Source organism: Engraulis encrasicolus, chromosome 7 (assembly GCF_034702125.1).
Source record: "Engraulis encrasicolus isolate BLACKSEA-1 chromosome 7, IST_EnEncr_1.0, whole genome shotgun sequence".
NCBI classification, from domain to species: domain Eukaryota; kingdom Metazoa; phylum Chordata; class Actinopteri; order Clupeiformes; family Engraulidae; genus Engraulis; species Engraulis encrasicolus.
In genome coordinates this window covers 14,002,043-14,022,315 of record NC_085863.1, presented here as the reverse complement: position 1 = coordinate 14,022,315, position 20,273 = coordinate 14,002,043, and the positions used below count along the sequence as shown (strand labels likewise).

The window sequence follows — 20,273 nt, the reverse complement described above, 5'->3', positions numbered from 1 at the left end:
TGAATATTAAAACAAAAACATTTCAAATGCTTAAAGTGATACTGTCCTATTTTTGGAAAGAAGCTCCTATTACACCTCCCCTTGAGTTACATAATGAAGGTAAAATTTGCACTGCCATACACAGAGAACGGTTGAACGTACAGGAGAAAGGTGAAACTCACAACATTTCACTCAAGGGGAGGTGTAATATGAGCTTGTTTCAAAATGGGACAATATCCCTTTAAGACTGGTCAAAATGTCAGAACTCAAGAACTTAGTCCAGTTATTTTTAACTGGTTGGCCTCATTATTCTCCCTGTGTTGCATCAGATTTTCCATCCCTTTTCCATTTCCTCACAGTCACTTCCCTTTTTAAGTGAACTCCATGAGCTTGACCTTGGGTTATAGTAATTCATTCACACGTCAAACGGCTCTGGCTACACAGGGCCGGTTCTAGTCAATTTGGAGCCCTAGGCAAACATCCCCTTCCCTGTTTGTGCATTTGGAAATTGTCAACTGTAAACATGCAAAGCTTAGCCCATCTGATCGAGCACAGCTGATCTAATACCTACGTACAGTATATACTGAGTGCCCATGAATAATCATTGTCGATGTGAAGTTTAAGGTTTTAAATAGATAGTTGTAATCCTGTGGGTCTTTCCGGCATTACTGGTGCCCCCAAGACATTTGGCACCCTAGGAAACCACTTTGTCTACCTACAGTTGAGGACGATATTATTAGCCCCCCTCCTGAAATTAGACATTTGTCTTGATTTCTCAGTGAGAATGACCATTATTTACCATTTCTGTTATTCTGGACACAAATACACTGATGGAGATAATGTCGAATGAGTTGAATTTAGATTTTTCTATTGTTACAATGAGTTTAAACAAAAAAGGCCAAAAAAGACAAGGACAAAATTATTAGCCCCCTGATCATTAATAGTCAATATGGCGCCATTTATGAACCAAAACTGACAACAGGCTCTGATAAGTTGTTACCTAGGTTGACACATGCCCCACTAGGGATTTTGGCCCATTTCGTCACTGCAAAGTCTTTCTAGCTGGTTCAAATTGCATGGATGCTGAGCATAGACATTTGCCATAGACTCTCAGTGGGATAGAGGACTGGACTATGAGCGGGTCATTCCAGTATCATGGTTTTATTGTCCTTGAAGAACCTTTGAAGTAATTGAAATGTAAGTCTTATGCTTTGGGTTACAATGTTGGTGGAAGACCCTGCATTCCAGAACTAGACCAAGACTCCCTGTGTCTGAGGCTGAATAACAGACTAAATACTTGATGCCCCCTCCACTATGTGTAACTGTGAAAACTGCTTAGTCTCATTAGACCAAGGAAGCATTGGACACCTGCCTAGATGATTGTTATTGACCTGGCCTCACCTGGAGTTTTATTTCAAGAATGACAGCTGTTAGGGCTTGTCATCATATTGGGCTTTGGGGCCATCATCACAGAAGAACCTCTTTGCTAAAGGCGGTGCATATCAGAGTGTTATTGAGCTTTGTCTGTGAACATCTGAAAGTCAAAAATTAGTTTTGAAAGTCTCTGCTTTCATCTGATGAGATTCAATTGCACCTGCTTTGATGCATGAATTCTGCTTCTGTAAGGCGAAGAAAGGGATAGGCCTTAAACCTTTATAACATGGTTTCCACAATTAAACTTGGTGGTGGAAGCATCATTCTGTGGCAGTCTCAGCCAAAGAAAACCTTGTTTGGGTGTACGGCACCATAAAAACACAAGATTATGATGGAATGTGGAAGGTGACCATGCACAAATATGCTCATAGAGGAAGCTCAGCTCTTCACTGGATCTTTCAATAAGATAATAACCCAAATCTTACATCAAAAATAGTTCAAAAGTTATTCAAGGATACTAAAACCATGGTCAAGGAGTGGTTCAGACCTTAATCCTTTAGGTAGTCCTAGAGGAGTGCTAAAAATGAATGTCCATCCTCAACATCCATGCAATTTGGACCGGCTTAACTATTTGCAATGGAAAAAATGGGCAAACATCCATGGTAGGACATGTGCCAACGTAGTTAACAACTAGTCAAAGTGCCTGGTGTCAATTTTGGTAAATAAAAGGCACTGTATTGACTATTAATGATAAGGGGGGTAATAATTTTGTCCTTGCCATTTTTACCCTTTTTTGTTTAAATTGTAAAAATGGAAAAGTCCAAATTCAACTTATTGGATACCATCTCCATGGTGTATTAGTTTCCAGGATGACATAGATTCATTAATAATAGTCATTCTCACACAGAAATCGAGAAATGTCTAATTTCAGGAGGGAGGCTAATAATATCGTCCTCAGCTGTATGCCCTGCTACTGCACAACACACAGTACACATTAGTGGTGTCAACAATGATCGATTCGGCGATCCAATCCAATGCGGGGCATGGACGATCCAGAATCGATCCGGCAATTTCCAGAATCGATCCTGCAATTTTTTTCAGTTTCAATTACTTCCATGTATATTTCGGGAGCAAATGAATGTTAAATTAAATAAAAGCACTTCAAAACATTGCAAGACTGATACAGACTGATACAGAAAACAGCCAATAAATTGTTGCTCAGTATCTGACTACTTGTATTGCCTCATCATGACTGATTAAACATTTGCTTAGCTTTCAGTAGAAATGTAATGCATTGCAATGCATTGTAGAATTGAATCGGATCGGATCGCATAGAATCGAATCGAAACTTCCTGAATCGTGATTGAATCGGATCGTGAGGGCAGTGCCGATCCACACCACTGGTACAGGTACACACCTTCCCAGTGGCATATGACATGACCACAGAGCCCCTGAGACACTGAGTGCAGTTGATGATGACGACGCCCCTGTCCGTGGCTTTCTTAATCTCTGCCAGGAGGTCGGTGCGACAGTCTGGCGCGTTACCGCTACCATAGGTCTCCAAAACGATCCCCTCCATTGGTGGTTGCAGGAAAGCCCTCACCTGTGGAATACAAAGACAGGACAGAGGTCATGCCAGTCTGTAGAATACGGGATGCAATAAAATGACCTGGGTGAAATTTTAGGCCCGTAGCTTTTGCGTCAGGTTACGAACGTATGCCTAGTACTCATTAATTGCATTTATTTTATAATGTGTTAATTACCGGTGTAATTAATTAATCTAATTAACGTGTTACAGTGACAGCCAATGATACCACATAATGATATAACAAAAAGCAAACTTACAATAATACAGAGAACAATAAACTGACAAAATTATTAAGTATTTGGGAGCTAGATTCAGACACCTGAATCCATTTACATTACAGAGAATGTGGACAAAACTGTTAATGCTCCCAAGTGAAATGTATATAAAATATTGAACATTACACACATGGTCATTGTATGACACCCACCTACCGAAGTGGTACAGTGACTTTTGGACTAGTTTATCCAAAAAAATGATAATCTGAGAATGCTGTAGTTTACAGCATCCAGTCATTTTTAAAACAACATTCCATAAATGCGCACAAGATTCCATGCATTAGGGCCTCCGCACATCGATTCCGCCAAAGAGCGGAACACTGCTCTGCCAACGTTCCATTACACTGCTTTCAATACAACCCCGCACACCACCGCAGATGTCCCAGGATGTCCACAGGTGTCGGCTCTCAATTACGGCCGAGTTCTATTTTGTATGTCCACCCATTGACTATCCATGCTCTACTGCAGGGGTCAGGAACCTATGGCTCTAGAGCCACATGTGGCTCTTTTGGGAACTGTATCTGGCTCTTATTTATCTACGGTTGCCAACCATCCCTTGAAATACGGAATCGTCCTGTATTTAAAGATAAAAGTACAGGTTCCATATTGAGTTGAAACAGAACATGGGAGGTTTAAAATGCGTTAAATGTAGAAAATCTAAGAAATAATTTTTTTTCAGGGGGAAGACCCCCAGACCCTTGCCATAATGAAGTCGACAGTTGGCAACCCCATACTTACCTGTTATCAATAAAACTAATAACTTGACAGTACACTCTAAAAGCATGTTTTTCAATTGAGCCCAACAATTTTAATTGTATTCAGTGTTTTTAAAATGGTATGGCTCTCATGAAAATTATATTTTTCAAAATTGGCGTTTATGGCTCTCTCCACCAAAAAGGTTCCTGACCCCTGCTCTACTGTGATGAAATTGCCCATTCCTTGTTATATCACGTCCGTCTGCACCACAGTGCGGGGGTAACAGAAGCTGTTGGAACAGAGAGTGATCCGCTGTGCTGTCGGAACCGGTGTGTGGAGGCTCTTACTCTATGTACCGTCTCTGTGGTGATGCCAGGAAACAATCGCAGGAGGCCGACGTTGCGGTTCATCTCAGTGTTCACTCTAAACTTGGCAGTGGTGTTAGCTCTCCACACAGTGTCCCAGTTGACTGGAGTTGTGGAGGGGGAGAAAAAGAAAACTCAGTGTTAAATGAATACATTGTATAAAGATTATGCTTCAGAACAGAACTGCAGTTCGATAAATAGCTCTGGATCATTGAATGAGATTAGTGTGATAAATACACACACACACACCATTAGATACACAGTAAACAACAAAAATAACAGCAAGCAGCACTGTGTTTAGTAGTGGTGTCAACAATGATCGATCTGGCGATCCAATCCAATGCGGGGCATGGACGATCCAGAATCGATCCGGCAAGTTCCAGAATCGATTCAGTAATTTTTTTAAGTTTCAATTACTTCCATGGATATTTCGGGAGAAAATGAATGTTACATTAAATAAAAGCACTTCAAAACATTGCGAGACTGATACAGACTGATACAGAAAACAGCCAATAAATTGTTGCTCAGTATCTGACTACTTGTATTGCCTCATCATGACTGATGAAACATTTGCTTTGCTTTCAGTAGAAATGTAATGCATTGCAATGCATTGTAGAATTGAATCGGATCGGATCGGATCGCATAGAATCGAATCGAAACCTCCTGAATCGTGATTGAATCGGATCGTGAGGGCAGTGCCAATCCACACCACTAGTGTTTAGTGTTGCTTCAAATTATTACTTTTGATGTCCACTTCAGCGTTGGCCAATGGGTCAAGGTTTGGGGAGTTAAAGGCGTTAAAACTTCCTGCATCCACTTTCGTGACCCGGTTCCCTCGGTACAGCTTGTAATGGAAGTATAAACAAACCTGACAAACAGAGAAGAACATGTTAATAGAGGAGAACATGTTAGTAAGTACACAGTGTGCCCTCCAAAATAATCAAATAGTCAACTTCCACCTGCAATAAATACACAAAATCTGGAGGCATGAGTTTCTCAGAAAAGGAATTTTCAATGGCGCCCTTTCCAAATGTTGTTTGCCCAACATGTCTAGCACACCAAATCACAGGACACTCAGTACACCCATGTTTCCCAACCAGGCGTAGGAGTACACCTGCGTGAAGCTGGCCCCCCCTCAGACCAAAAATGCTGAAATAACACTGCAGATTGTTTGTGCCGGATTGTGCTATAAAATTGTTCATTTGTGCTATTGAGGCTTTTGAGTAATTTACATAGTAATTTACAAAGATTTCCTCGTCTTGGGCGACGTTCTAAGATAGAACTTTAGCAGCTCAAAGAGTCGCCGATCGCAAGTCATAGATATCAGTGATGCGCGGGCTGACCCGAAAGCAGCGGGCGCTTGCAATTAACTGCGGTCGACCGCAGGCACGGGTTATGAAATATTATTTTTAATGAAATTCGGGTCGGGTGCGGTCGGTCAGGACCTTTGAAATGATGCCGAATTTTAAAGTAGGCTATAGGCTAGCCAATAGGCTATAGTTTACTTTAGCAGACAGGGACATTTTTTGCGAAATAGATCAAAGTTTATATGGCTGAATACCTACGATGGTGCCACGCGCTCTGCAGGAAACTTAATGAGGCTCCTGCGTCGGCCGAATATCTTCTGCGCGCAACTGGTGCAGCAGGTGCAACCATTGAGTGCATTTTGAAGAACACAGAGGGTGCTCTCTAAACAGTGCAGTGATGGATATAGCCTACATATTTTCTTATACAATTGTAATGGTTTCGCGCTCATGGGTTGCTTACAGAGTTTGTTTTCATTTCCTGTGTCGTAGCCTACCATGACTATGAGGCAATCGACGGCTGGCTCCGTCTGCTCACCAACCTACAGATTAATTTTCTCCATGTAGGCTATCCAAACGACGATGTTACCGAAATAAACAGGTGACAGTCGGCAGTCCTCATTGCATGGCCTGGGTTCAAAAATCCAACATGTCCTGTTGAAATGCACAGCTGTCTTGTTCTTGACGCAAATTCCTTTTTTAAGACCTTTATTGACGTGATTGTGCTTTGCCAATGACGCTAGGGTGTTCATAAAGACGCACGGCTACTATTTTCAAAGGCGGGTCGGGAAGCGGGCCGGGTCAATATTTTTTCATGAATATTTCTTGCGGGCAGGGCAAGCGGGCGGACTAGTGAAAAAAGCGGTCGGGTGTGTCTTGTTTTTTCGTCGACCCGCGCATCACTGATAGATATCAAACACTGACAGGAAATAGAACGTCGGGCATTGTCTCGGGGGCTGCGAGCAGCTATAAGATTGACAGTTGCGATTCTCTTCTAGTGTGCGGTGCACCCCACCGCCAAAATCGGACACACAATTGCTAGTCGTGTAGTTTGAGCCTGGCTTTAGGGGGTACACAAGATGTTGGGAAACAAAACACTACACTACAGGCACTCACCTCTGGGAAACACTACACTACAGGGACTCACCTCTGGGATCACAAATTGTCCAGCAACTAGAAGGGCTCCAAGCAGGTTGGCTCTGCCATCGTTTCTCATCTCATAGATGGGGACCTAAAATGACAAAATGTTACAGATCACAATTAATAATAATTATAGAACCAATAATAAAAGATATGAATGACATTTTGCTGTAGATTGCTTGTTTATTTGCAACATATTGTAGACATGGAAAGCATAATTTAAATGTGTTTGCATTCCTTTTGCAACAGAAATAAAAATCGCTTTTTAGAAATGTAAACACAAAGTGATTTAAAAATTGGGTATCAAAGCGAAAGTTGGGTATCAAAGCATGAAACACTGTCCACAGCCTCTCAAGTGATGAAGAGAAGCTGATAAAAGAATGCTTTAAAATTATGCTAATCTAAATAAAGCACTCGAGAATAATAACACCTCTTTCTGTGTTTTCAGGAACCACTCTAGAGCAGGAGTGGCTCAAAACGAGATTAGATTGAGATGAGTTGAACACCCCTGTTCTAGAATGAAAATATAATGCCTCGTTCAGACCAAGAGCCAACTACGCTGCCTGGTTAGCGGAGGTAACAGAAGAAGTATCGCCTTGAATTCGCTGTATTCACTCAGTCTGGACGCGGCTGACTTTTTATCGTTAAAATTCGCTCTGGCCACTCAGGAAGCTTCGGTCGCGCACCCTCAATAGAGAAATAATGACTTCCGTCGCTCCGTTTGCGTTGGTCGCTCCTGGTCTGAACAAGGCATAACACTGTATAAATCAACCGGTATGGTTTGTAGGATGGAGGCATAACACGAGCTCACCTGTGATCCAGTGAGGATGACTGGCTTTCCCAGGTGCTCACACATGAAGGAGAGAGCGGAGGCCGTGTAGGCCATAGTGTCCGTGCCGTGCAGGATCACAAAGCCATCGTACTTCTCATAGTATTTCTGTCATTCAGAGCACAAGTTCAAGTTCGGAGTTCAAGTGAGGTCGAAACGTTTTATGTGACACTTGTCAAGTTAAGTGGAAAATTATCAGAAAATGAGTACTTAAAAAATAGCTTCTAGGATGGTGGTGTGATGACACAAATGACTACAGGTAATACGCAGTGTTTCTACATATGATCCAGAGAAACCAACATAGTCACAAAACACACACAGTAGTCACCAACAAAGTTGCAAAACAGCCATTCTAAAACTGCATTCTGCGAATTGCAACACTATGACATTTCTCTGCCTAAAGTATCAATTTTCGAAGTTGGGAAAAAAGATTTGTTGTATTGTGAAAAATGAACAAATCACAATGTGCACATCACTCCACAAACAGGACTCATTGCTTTACGTTACATTACATTTCTACACAAATACTTTTACATTCCTGTTACACATTGTACCTCTGTTTAGAAACGTCTAGTCACTGAGAAGTAGCCCAGTTTGCCTTCACTATTAAATTTCTGATACACATTGTACCTCTGTTTTGAAACAGTGTAACCTTATGTAACCCAATGTTAAGCGTTGTCTTGCTTTAAGACAAGTTAAAAGAGGGAATATGTCGCTAAGCTAGTGAAAGTCAATGTATCCGTGTAGCATGCTACAATGCTACACGGATACATTGACTTTCACTAGCTTAGCGACATATTCCCTCTTTTAACTTGTCTTAAAGCAAGACAACGGCTTACATGAAAAATAAGACACTTTACCACCTTTATAAACCCCAGCCAACGATTTTAACTGTATTAAGCCCCAAAATAGTGGCATACCCCTTTAATACCTCAATGTCTTTGGCTATGGTTGCCCAGTCCTCAGTCGTCATGTTGCAGGAATCCAGTAAGGGGGAGTACTCATTCACAGTGTATACGATCCTCTTTTTCTGCTTGGAGAGCCTATGGACAACAGTGGACATTATAGCATTACATCATTACATTACACTACACTACACTTAGCTGACGCTTTTTTCCCCAAAGCGACTTACACTTATTTTAAGCACACGGCATTGGTTACAGTCCCTGGAGCAGTGTGGGGTTAGGTGCCTTGCTTAAGGGCACCTCAGACAAGAGTCTTATTTTACTAGGTATTTATCAAGCTAATTACTTCTCATCATGTGTTCTGTACTCCTTTTTATCATATATTTAACAATCTATTCTTATTTAGTACCCCTGTCACTTAGGTGACACCATGTCTCTTTGATAAGATGCACTAGGTCACTTTTGGTATTATCCATATGTTCATTGTGGGTTGCTTGTATGTTATGTGTGTCCTATGTCCTGAATGCTTTGTATGAGCGAAGCTCACTTTACTGCAAATCAAATCTACCCTTGGGTACCAATAAAGTAATCTAATCTAATCTAATCAGCCAAGGAGTGTGGTGGTGGGGAGTGATAAGGGTGGGATTTGAACCTGCATTTGACAAGTTAAAAGAGGGAATATGTCGCTAAGCTAGTGAAAGTCAATGGATCCGTGTACAATGCTACAATGCTACATGGATCCATTGACTTTCACTAGCTTAGCGACATGCTCCCTCTTTTAACTTGTCTTAAAGCAAGACAACGCTTAACATGAAAAATAAGACACTTTACCACCTTTATAAACCCCAGCCAACGATTTTAACTGCATTAAGCCCCAAAATAGTGGCATACCCCTTTAACCACTAGGCCACAGTTACCCTATATACTGTAGCCCCTATAGCACTATACAGACAGCATGGTTATAAATCACACAACAGCACAAAAATGTGGGTGGGAACATGCTTGCTGTGTGCAGATTGCTACACAAAATACTCATTCATATTTTCCATCATTGTTTGACTCTACCGTGACTTCAACATAGAAGATCGGCCCTTCCAGTTCTGTCAATATTGCTCTGTACTAGGGCTGTGGAATATGTTGAATTTTTATTGTGATATCAATACTGCTGTCAAACAATATAAAATTTCATAATATCGATTTGAAACAATATTTTTGTTATTGTCTATAATGCCAAAAGGTAAGTTTAAGTTATGCTAAGCACAATACATTCCCCTCCACTTCAGTCATTGTGAGCACAGAGTAGACTTGAAAAATGCTGGAAAAATCATAAGGCGACCCAAAAAGCAACTGGACAAGCTGTATTGGACTGCGGTTGATAGGAAAATCACGAACATTTTGGATGACAACACCCACCCCCTTAACCCTGAATTTGAGCTGCTCCCCTCAGGGAGGCGCTACAGAACACACATTACAAGGAAAAACATCTACAAGCATTCATTCATACCCAACGCAATCTCCATGGTTAATAAGCAATGGAAAAGCTAGGCTGGTGTAACAAAAACAAGGGACTGGATCTGTTTCCTGACCTGTACTGTATGTGGTGTGTGTGCTGGGAGTGGTGGCAGGAGGGAGGGGATATGTGCAATGTTTTTATGTGTATTTATGGTTTTTTGGGGGTTTTTTTTTAGAGTGCGAGTTTTTTTTAATGGAGTGAATGTACATTTATGTTTTTATGGTGAGACAAAAGATAAATGTCATGCTTGCATGACAAATAAAGTATATACAGTCCCAGGAAAAAGTTTGTACACCCTTTGACATTTCTTACATTTCTGTCAAAATTGATCATAAAACATGGTCTGATCTTCCCGGAAATCTCAAGAAGGAACAATCAGAGTCTGCTTTAATTAATTCCACCCAAACATTTACATGTTATCATATTTTTATTGGTCATAAGGCCTTAACATTCACATGAGAGCAGGGCATAAGTAAGTACACCCTTGCATTAAGTAGGTTTTAACCCTCAGTTAGTTGCAATATCATCAACCAGACTTGTCCTGTAGTTGCAGATCAGATTAACAAAACAATCTGTTTGCATCTTGTCTCCCTCTTCTTTAGAGAACTGCCTCTCGTCAGCAAGGTTTGTGGGATGTCTGGAGTGCACAGCTTTCTTGACTTCATGCTAGTGGTGTGGATCGGCACTGCCCTCACGATCCGATTCGATCACGATTCGGGAGGTAGTAGATCCGATTCGATTCGATTCTATTAGATCCAATCCGATTCGATTCAATTCTACAATGCATTGCAATGCATTACATTTCTACTGAACGCAAAGCAAATGTTCAGCCATGATGAGGAAATACAAGTAGTCAGATACTGAGCAACAATTTATTGGCTGTTTTCTGTATCAGTCTGTATCAGTCTTTCTATGTTTTGAAGTGTTTTTATTTAATTTAACATTCATTTGCTCCCGAAATATCCATGGAAGTAATTGAAACTTAAAAAAATTGCCGGATTGATTCTGGAACTTGCCGGATCTGGATCTGGATCGTCCATGCCCCGGATCGATTCGGATCGCCGAATCGATCATTGTTGACACCACTACTTCATGCCATATAATCTCAATTGTTTTTTGTCAGGGCTTTGACTGGGCTATTTCAGAATGTGTATTTCATTATTATGAAGCCATTCTAAAGTCGATTTGCTTCTTAAGTATGGGTTGTTGTCACATTTCAGGACCCATACTCTTGTGTGCTTCAACTGTGTGACAGACTTCTTCACGTTTTTTCTGTAAAATATCACAATAAAGTTGAGTTCATTGTTCCATTGATAATAGCAAACTGTCAAGGGCCTGAGGCAGCAAGGTAGCCGCATATAATGATGCTCCCGCCCCCATACTCAGAAGAGGAGATGTAAACAAGAATAGCTAAAAAGGGGATTCATTCTGCCAATCTAAAATTAATGGAGTTTCTGTCCAAAAAAATATTGCTGCACCTTTGAGGTTTGCGAAAAAGCATTTATATGCTTCATAGAATTACTGCAAAATATTCTGTAGACCAACGTTGAAACCAAAGTTGAATCGTTCAGGGGAACACACAATGTCATGTTTGGAGGAGAACTGGAGAACCACACCTTCACCAAAACATCATCTCCACCTTTGAGTATGGTGGCGGGAGCATCATTATATGCGCCTACCTTGCTGCCTCAGTTTGCTATTATCAGTGGAACAATGAACTCAGAAGTTTATCGAGATATTTTACAGGAAAAAAGTGAGGTAGTCTGTCACACAGTTGAAGCACACAAGAGGATGGGTGCTGAAATGTGACAACAACCCATACTTTAGAAGCAAATCGACTTTAGAATGGATTCATAATAATGAAATACACATTCTGGAATAGCCCAGTCAAAGCCCTGACAAAAAACAATTGAGATATGGCATGAAGTCAAGAAAGCTATGCACTCCAGACATCCCACAAACCTTGCTGACGAGAGGCAGTTTTCTAAAGAAGAGGGAGACCAGGTACATCCAGATTGTTTTGTTAATCTGATCTGCAACTACAGGAAACATCTGGTTGAGGTTATTGCGACTAACTGAGGGTTAAAATCTGTTGAATGCAAGGGTGTACTTACTTATGCCTTGCTGTCCTGAGAATGTTTACATCTTATGGCCAATGAAAATATGAAAACTTGTAAATGTTTGGGTTGAATTAGTTAAAGCAGACTCTGGTTGTTCCTTCTTGTGATTTCCGGGAAGATCAGACCATGTTTTATCACCAATTTTGACAGAAAGGTAAGAAATTTCAAAGGGTGTACAAACTTTTTCCTGGGACTGTATTCTATTCTATTCTTGCTACCCAACACTCATGCAAAACACCACTGTGTTCTCCATGGCCCTCCACTCACACCGCTGAAGGGAGGGAAGATAGTGAATTGTTTCGAACAATTATTTGTCTTTAAAATGAATATCGTCAAAAAAAATGTGGCATCAATATTAACTCAACGAATCGTGATATTGTTTTTTCTCATAATCGAGCAGCCCTACACTATACGCACACGTCTGCATACCTTGTGTCTGGTGCTCTAACTAACACTTGCAAAACGGACATACCGGTACTGTAAAATACTCATGTCAACATGTTTGAGCATGAAAACTGGATGTGCACGCATATCCTGCAGCAAGCAAGCATGTCCCCAGCCTTTTCATAAAGTAATACAGAGAACAACAAAGTTCTAGGGCAGACGTGGGCAAACTCAGGCGGGCCCGGGGGGGCACATGTGGCCCGTTGAGCCATTTCGTGCAGCCAGCTGAGCCTTTTCAATCCAAATTCATACGGTCACTCAACATTCTTAAAATGGCTACCTAAAACAGGGCTCTTGCCAATTAAAGATTAACTAAGTACTACATAGGCTACATCTAAATACACGTAATTACAATGGGCAGGAATGGCATAGCTGACATGTTTGCATGTACGCAATTTCTTATTATCGACACGGGCAAGTCTCCGACATCTCGGTCAATATTCTAAACCTTATGTGGCCCTCAGGCCAAAATAATTGCCCACCCCGTTCTAGGGCCACATTGAAGGCAAGCCCTAACTTGCACAGACATGTATAAAATGGGTCAGACTACAGCAGCAACTATTCAGCACATCACTGCCTGTGGGCTGTCACAAGGTGGCAAAGCAATACCAAGCACTACAATACCATACAATTATGGGCAGTCATGGGTAAGCGGTTAGAGGGTCGGACTTAAGGTTGCCAGTTCGACTCCCGACCCGCCAGGTTGATGGGGGGAGTAATTAACCAGTCTTCTCCCCCATCCTCCTCCATGACTGAGCTACCCTGAACATGGTACCGTACCGCCGCACTGCTCCCTTGGGGTGCAATTGGGGGCTGCCCCCCAGTTGAGGCATAAATGCAATTTAATTGTGTGCAGTGTGCACTTGTGTGCTGTGGAGTGCTGTCACATTGACAATGAGATTGGAGTTTCCCAGGTGGGCTTTCACAATACAATACAACATGTATATATTAGCGCAGTACAACAACTATGAAGTTGACTGAAAGCGCTTTCAAAATACACATACACATTCCCACACCAGCTCTGGAGGCTGATGTATGGTGCCAATTGTCACACTTCTCTAAGCTGTGCACACTACAGCTAGTACTGCTAATTCCAATGACACAACGTGCTCTGAGCACACTTGTGGGTCACTGAATCGAACAGCAAGTCAAGGAGCACAGAAGTTTCGGCAGTTTAAATCACACTCATGACCCGAAACATCAGAACTTTTGATCCAACTTTTTAACTTAGAGGTCAGTAATTCTACACATTCTCATAGGTTGAGGCTAAATTGCATCATAGGTCGTCGTTATCGTTAGGTTAACTGGATTTGACTTCTGCTCTGGTCACCCTATATACATTGAGGGACAGCCTGGCAGCTCTGCAAGAGGTTCAGTCACACCATGGAGGAGCTTCTGAAATACCTAATAGGCGACAGCAGTCCCATTTTGTAGAATTTGGCAAGACATGGAAAAAATGAGAAATTTCAGCAGTAGATCTCCGTAACATATGCATGCTTGAGGCTCATTTTTCACAGCACAAGTAACATTTTACATGTTCTATATGGCAGGGGTATTCAATTAAATGTCACCGAGGGTAAGTTTTTCAAATTCCTCCCAGTAAAGGATGCCGAACATAGAATACATTTGTATTGTGTAACCGCATGCAGCACGATGTCCAAGGTGAGGGTGCGAAACAAGCGGATAACTTTACAGACAGAACAGATATTCGCTTCTCTATTTCTTAGTAGCCTTGTGATGGCCTATTATGAGACTATTTCAGATGAGATTACACTTTCATGTGAATGCATAGGAGAAACATCCCTAACCTGAACTGCTGGTGATCGCAAATTACACACGAACAGTGGTAGCGCACATATTTGTTTTCATTTTGTTCTGACCACGTGGGGGGCCAGAACCTTGCCTTCCAAGGGCCGCATCTGGCCCCAGGGCCGCCATTTGAATAGCCATGTTCTATAGTACAGCCTACTGCCTTGGTCTCCAAACAAAAGCCCAGTGGCCAAATCCGGCCCGGGCATGGCAAACATTTGGCCCACCATGAGGTCAGAACAAATGAACACATAAATGTGTGTGATTTTCCATCACTATAAATTCAGTGGGTCGTATCGCTCCAAAGCATTCACAGACAGTTAGATCTTATGCCAACAGTCTCATAACAGACATCGACAAGAAGGGCAAACGGTAAAGCGAAAATCTGTTCTCTGTCCAGACATCTAACTTCTCATTGGGTTAGCGCATTGGTTTGGCCCACAGCTTCACTCACTCTACATAATTTTGCCCTTGGAGAAGAATAATTGGAGACCACTGGCCTGCTGTATGTACAGGTATTGTATACACAGTGAAGAAGTGAACTAGGCTGTGGGGCTGCACGATTATGGAAAAAATCATAATCACGATTATTTTGGTCAAAATCATAATCACGATTATTAATCACGATTATTGATTTTTGCAGATTTTTTTGAAAATTATAACAAGATGAAATATAACCAAGAATGAATTACATACAGGATGAGCAAAATAAAATGAATTGTAATAATTATGTAAAGGCAATAGCATGAAACTTTTTGGCCAGATTTCTGGCCAGAAACACCAGCCTGTCAGTATGTTCTGGCTTCAAGGATGCTCTGAAAAGTAGGTCACTATTGCCACGATTAAATCACGATTAAAATCATGAGTTCGATTTCAATATTTTATCACGATTTTGATTATTTTTCGATTAATTGTGCAGCCCTACTAGGCTGTACTATTTACTGTATCTTCCTGGGTCATTGAAGGTTTTTTTTAGTAGCAGACGTTAGGTGGTACAAGTTAACCACAGCTAATGCTCATAAATGTATTATAAATCACGATCTTGTCATATCATGCGATTGCTTTTTCTGGACTGAGGGTAACAGAACTTTAAAAGGGCACGTCACGGTACTGCCTTCTTGCACCGCACCTCAGTATTATCACTTGTATCGCGATTTCTTTATTTGATGCAATATAGTTACAGCCCTAATAATTACTAATTATTATGTAAGCAATGAGTATGCTTCTTCTTTTGCCTTTATTTGCTAGGACAGTGAAGACGTTGACAGGAAGCGAGTGGGGAGAGGGAGACGGGGACGGGTCGGCAAAGGACCCAGACCGGAATCGAACCCGGGTCAGCCGCGTATCAGACAAGTGCCCTGCCATTAGCACCACGGCAGGGCCATAATTATGCTTCTTAGATAATCCAGTAAAACCAAAACACATCACTTAATCCATATAATAGTAGCATTAGCTGCACTACCCTGAAACCATTTACTAAAAAAAGAGTCAATGACCCACATATTGACATCAATAATTAAACAAGCATGCGCGCACACACACACACACGCACGCACGCACGCACGCACACACGCGCACACGCGCACACACACACACGCACACACACACACGCACACACGCACACGCACACACGCACACGCACACACGCACACGCACACACGCACACACACACACGCACACGCACACGCACACACGCACACACACACGCACACACACACACACACACACACACACGCACACACACACACGCACACACTTACGGGAGCACCAGAGTGTTCTCCTCGGGGCCGTAGAAGTCGTAGAGCTTGGTGTTCTGTGCGTATTGCTCGTCGTGCATGATGGGCAGGGCCTTCAGGGCCTTCACAAGGGCATTGGGCTCTGGACTCAACACTGCAGAGGAACGACAGTGGGAGAAGGGCAGAGAATGTCAGTCCTGTGTATGTTGATGTCTTGGCATGGTATAGAGCAGGGGTCCCCAAACTAAGGCCTGGGGGCCGGATGCGGCCCGCCATGCCCCTTTGACCGGCCCTCCATCTCTCTGCACCTCACCATTTGAACTGGCCCAAAGAAGCAATCCTCACAGAGAAAAAAAAGATAAAATATATTTTTTTAAATATTCTATTTTGTTTATCGACAGGCCTTCCTAGAGTTTATTTTTCACTAACCTAGTGTGAATAACGAGAAGTTTCTTGTCTTGATACTTTGTAGTTTCTCATCTCACTGTAAACAGGCCTACCATTTCTACTCATAAACTGCCAATCACCATATCTTTCTAACCTTTCCTTGCTATTTTTACATGATTATTAGAAATAAAAAGCAATACCGGTGGCATTTCAAACATGTGAAGTACTCACTTCTTTTGAAAATCACTTGTAATGATGAACTATTTTGTGCTAGAGATTATTGCTATAACAGGCAGTGGCCTAGTATACAGCCCACATGATTGATCCCGGCCCCTAATCACAGCCAGGAACAATAATGTGGCCCCCAGAGAAAAAAAGTTTGGGGACCCCTGGTATAGAGAGAAACGTAATTTAATTTTCCTTGCATGACTTGCATATGCATATGCATATGAAGAAAGTGACAATAAAAGATGACTTGACTTGAGAAAGAGAGACAGGTTGATGAGGGGTAAAGACAGAGAAAAGGGAGAAACAAAGAGAGAGGGGGATGGATAGGGAACAGAGAGAAAGACAGACAGAAAGGGAGACATAGAGAGAGATGGTTACAGAGAGGGAGGGATATGGTGCAGAGAGAAAGAGGGTGGCGTTCAAACATACTGCACAGCACTCACAGCTTACAGGTGCACAATGACTGAGATCCTGCATGACATCACCTCTCTTGACATTCTACATGAATACCAACAAAACATTGCAAGCTCTGGCAACTTGCCAGGCCTCCTTGGATACAAATGGGGATAATAGACAGACAAACATGAAATCGCACAGAACCTCACACTGGACCAATGCATTATTCTATTTGTGCACAATATTTGGCGTTTCCCGCAGTACAGTACGTTCTTGGTGGTGTCCTTCACACTTCACCATTTATCACTTTGGCATAATATTCTATGTAAAAACATCAAAATTCTTGTGTGACATAACAATAAAGCAAGAAGGTTTGTAACATCTATGACCATCTCCTTCAGAAAAATGTAAACAACACAAGCTGTACACATGCCCTCATCATAAAATTATGCAATGGACACATGGCTTGAAAAATAATCAACTGCTCAGTAAATATTAACTTACTTTGTTAAACATATGAAATACAGACTAAAGTGTTATGGGGGTGGGGGCTTCCCTGAGTAAAATTGCACAAGTGGGAAGAGAGGAATATGTCAATAATAGCAAACAATCCCATTTCCCATGCCCTCTGTGATCACCTACCCGTCCTACAGTATAATGTTCTCGATACTCAAGGTCATACGCAAATGACAATACAAAATGACCCAAGTGGTTTGTTGAGGTCTCCTGGTGTTTTGACAGACTGGTGAATGTACCTCGCAAAGTGTATTCAAAAGTCAATCAAACAAAACGCCATCAATATAGTCTCGCTATCAAGTGTAGGCCTACTGTCTGTCAAAAAGGATGAAAATGAAATCCCTCCTTGGTTGGAAATTCAACAGCAGTCGGTGTCCGTGCGTCAAGCCTTTTCCTTTGCGCCCATCCCTGTTTTTATAGGCCCTCCGTTATGAAATTAAGTTGCATTGCATTCAAGCTGCACCACTGTGTCAAGCAATTAAATACCGGTAATGCGAAAAATATCTATCAGTTGAAAGCGAAGACTAACCCACCTGCCCAGCCCAGCTATTGGGTGAAACATCTGCCAAACATGCAAAAGCTGAGTTGCAGAGCGGCTGAACACCTCGCTCAAGCACTCAACAATTACGCAACACTTGTGACAGGTGGTGTACGGCGTTGAGTACCCCAGGCAGCTTCTGCTTACCTCGGGACATTTCTGACTAGAACTAAATTTCACTCCAATCTGCAAATTAGGGAGTCCACGTGAGTGCAAGTGGAACTTGTTTACAATATTATGAGCGCGTGTCTATAAAAAGGAGGTGGTGGCTAAGATCCATAGGCTACTGCAATCAAATCCACATGACATGCATGACCTTTTGTGCCTGGTAGACATGACATTTAGTGGCATCATTTTTATAGAAGACTCACAAATTCAAAATTCAGTACGTGTGCCATACTGCCTTGATTAAACTGTAATCATTCTCTGCTTGCATCTTACCATTATCATGGTACCTCATGCCAATTGTGCCCCCGGTGTTGATAACTAGGACCCTTGCTTCAGCGCTTGGAGTTGTTGCTGCCTCTGGAGAGTCAAAACTGGTGGAACTTGACATGCGTCTCCTGCGAGACAGGCCCAAGCTGGTCCGATTTAAAGACGTCTGGGAAGGGGAACTAAAAAGATCATGGTCGAGCGAATTTAACCGAGTCGTTGATAGAGCTCTAGCAAGGGACTTCATTTCGGCTGAAGACAAACAAGACACTGAGCGCTTGCACTCTGCTTCCATGGTTGCTGTCGATGCGATGGTGCTGGTGGTCAGTGGTGTTTATTTATATTTTCCGTTACTTCTTCCCTATGACCTAAGGAGGATTGTGTAAAAAACGGAATGGAGCGTTACCGCCCCCAACTGGAGTGGAGTTCTCTGGCCTGTGGCAATGGACTTGCTGCCTATCTGGTGGTATGGTGAACCAAGGAGGCAATTGAATATTGATTGGGATGGGGCTGCTTATTGCCAACAAGAGTGTTACAAGTTCTTAAAATCCAATATCTAATATTGTATTATCTAATATCTAATATAAGTATCACACTTTCTGTTGTTCGCCCTGTCATGAAGTGATATGGAATATTATAATTCAAAAATGTAAAGAAGAGAAAAAAGACACCCAACAGCAAACAAAACACTATTGATGTATTTCAGCGTTCAACCTTGAATGATCAAACAGGAAGGCAGGCTTGAGCCAAGGGTGGCTGACCGGCAGGTTGCTTTGTAATATACTGGCATAGGCCTATAAGGTGTAATGAACTCGAAAAGAAAACAAAAACAAAGCTGACGTCTGTGGGTCACTAGTGCCAAAAGGGCTACTGCATATTATCCTTAACTCTTCCTATCGGGGAGCAGGCCACTTTTTCGTGCCAGTGTTGCAGGGTTGTTGGTTCTCCCTATACGTAGTCGGGGGACAGATTAGACCAATCATGAGAAAGCTTTCAGGGTCACCCTCCCCTCTACAATAAACAAACCTAGGGTGCGTTCCAATATGCGACCTTGCTTCCTCCACTTGTGCTTGTGGCCTCGTACCAGGAATATGTCATGTTGACATCATTATCATAATATTTCAATGGCCTATCTTGCAAAAGCTCAATTGTAAAGTCTTCTTCTCATTTGCAATTGGGTTGGTGAATGAAAAACAGTCCCCCAAAAGTTGTTGTGGCAAGGCTGACAGCTGGGAAACTTTTTTGTTTTCTCCACGGAGCAGGAGCCAGGAGGCGGGGCAAGGCCACAAGCACAAGTGGAGGAAGCAAGGTCGCATATTGGAACACACCCCTACTCTAACTTAATCTTTATCCGAAATATATCTGTGGGCCTGCCTTACGTAACCACCATCACTGCAGCTTAAAAGGTGGATAATAAGTAAACCGAAGTGCCGTGACTTTCAGATAACAAGTCAGTATTTTAATCACAAAATATTGTAAATTGATGAGTACTGGAACTGAAAAATGTTTCCCTTTTTTATGAAGAAATTACATTATTTTAGAATTAATGGGGTTGTCAAACTACTTTGCAACCCACTGATGTTTGTCCAGAAAAGCCTCAAAGGTTAATATATTAGTGAGTGTGTTGCTACCCGAGGTTAAGTGTTTTTAATTTGACACATTATTATACATTGTACATTATATCAAATAATGTATTGCC

General features: G+C 41.9%; 1 protein-coding gene across 2 annotated transcripts in view; it reads right to left on the bottom strand.

The window, feature by feature from the left end:
* LOC134452491 (60 kDa lysophospholipase-like) overlaps nucleotides 1-18,918 on the bottom strand; it is a 34,223-nt gene extending 15,305 nt beyond the window's left edge. For both annotated transcript variants that reach the window (XM_063202899.1, XM_063202900.1), the window contains exons 1-8: nucleotides 18,584-18,918; nucleotides 16,102-16,231; nucleotides 8,482-8,593; nucleotides 7,533-7,658; nucleotides 6,729-6,812; nucleotides 5,019-5,145; nucleotides 4,269-4,381; nucleotides 2,771-2,956 (exon numbers count right to left, since the gene is read on the bottom strand). In XM_063202899.1, coding sequence (XP_063058969.1) covers nucleotides 2,771-2,956; nucleotides 4,269-4,381; nucleotides 5,019-5,145; nucleotides 6,729-6,812; nucleotides 7,533-7,658; nucleotides 8,482-8,593; nucleotides 16,102-16,231; nucleotides 18,584-18,869 — 1,164 coding nt within the window. In that variant the 5' untranslated portion in view covers nucleotides 18,870-18,918. The remainder of the gene's footprint in view (nucleotides 1-2,770; nucleotides 2,957-4,268; nucleotides 4,382-5,018; nucleotides 5,146-6,728; nucleotides 6,813-7,532; nucleotides 7,659-8,481; nucleotides 8,594-16,101; nucleotides 16,232-18,583) is intronic.
* Nucleotides 18,919-20,273: the final 1,355 nt, after the last annotated feature.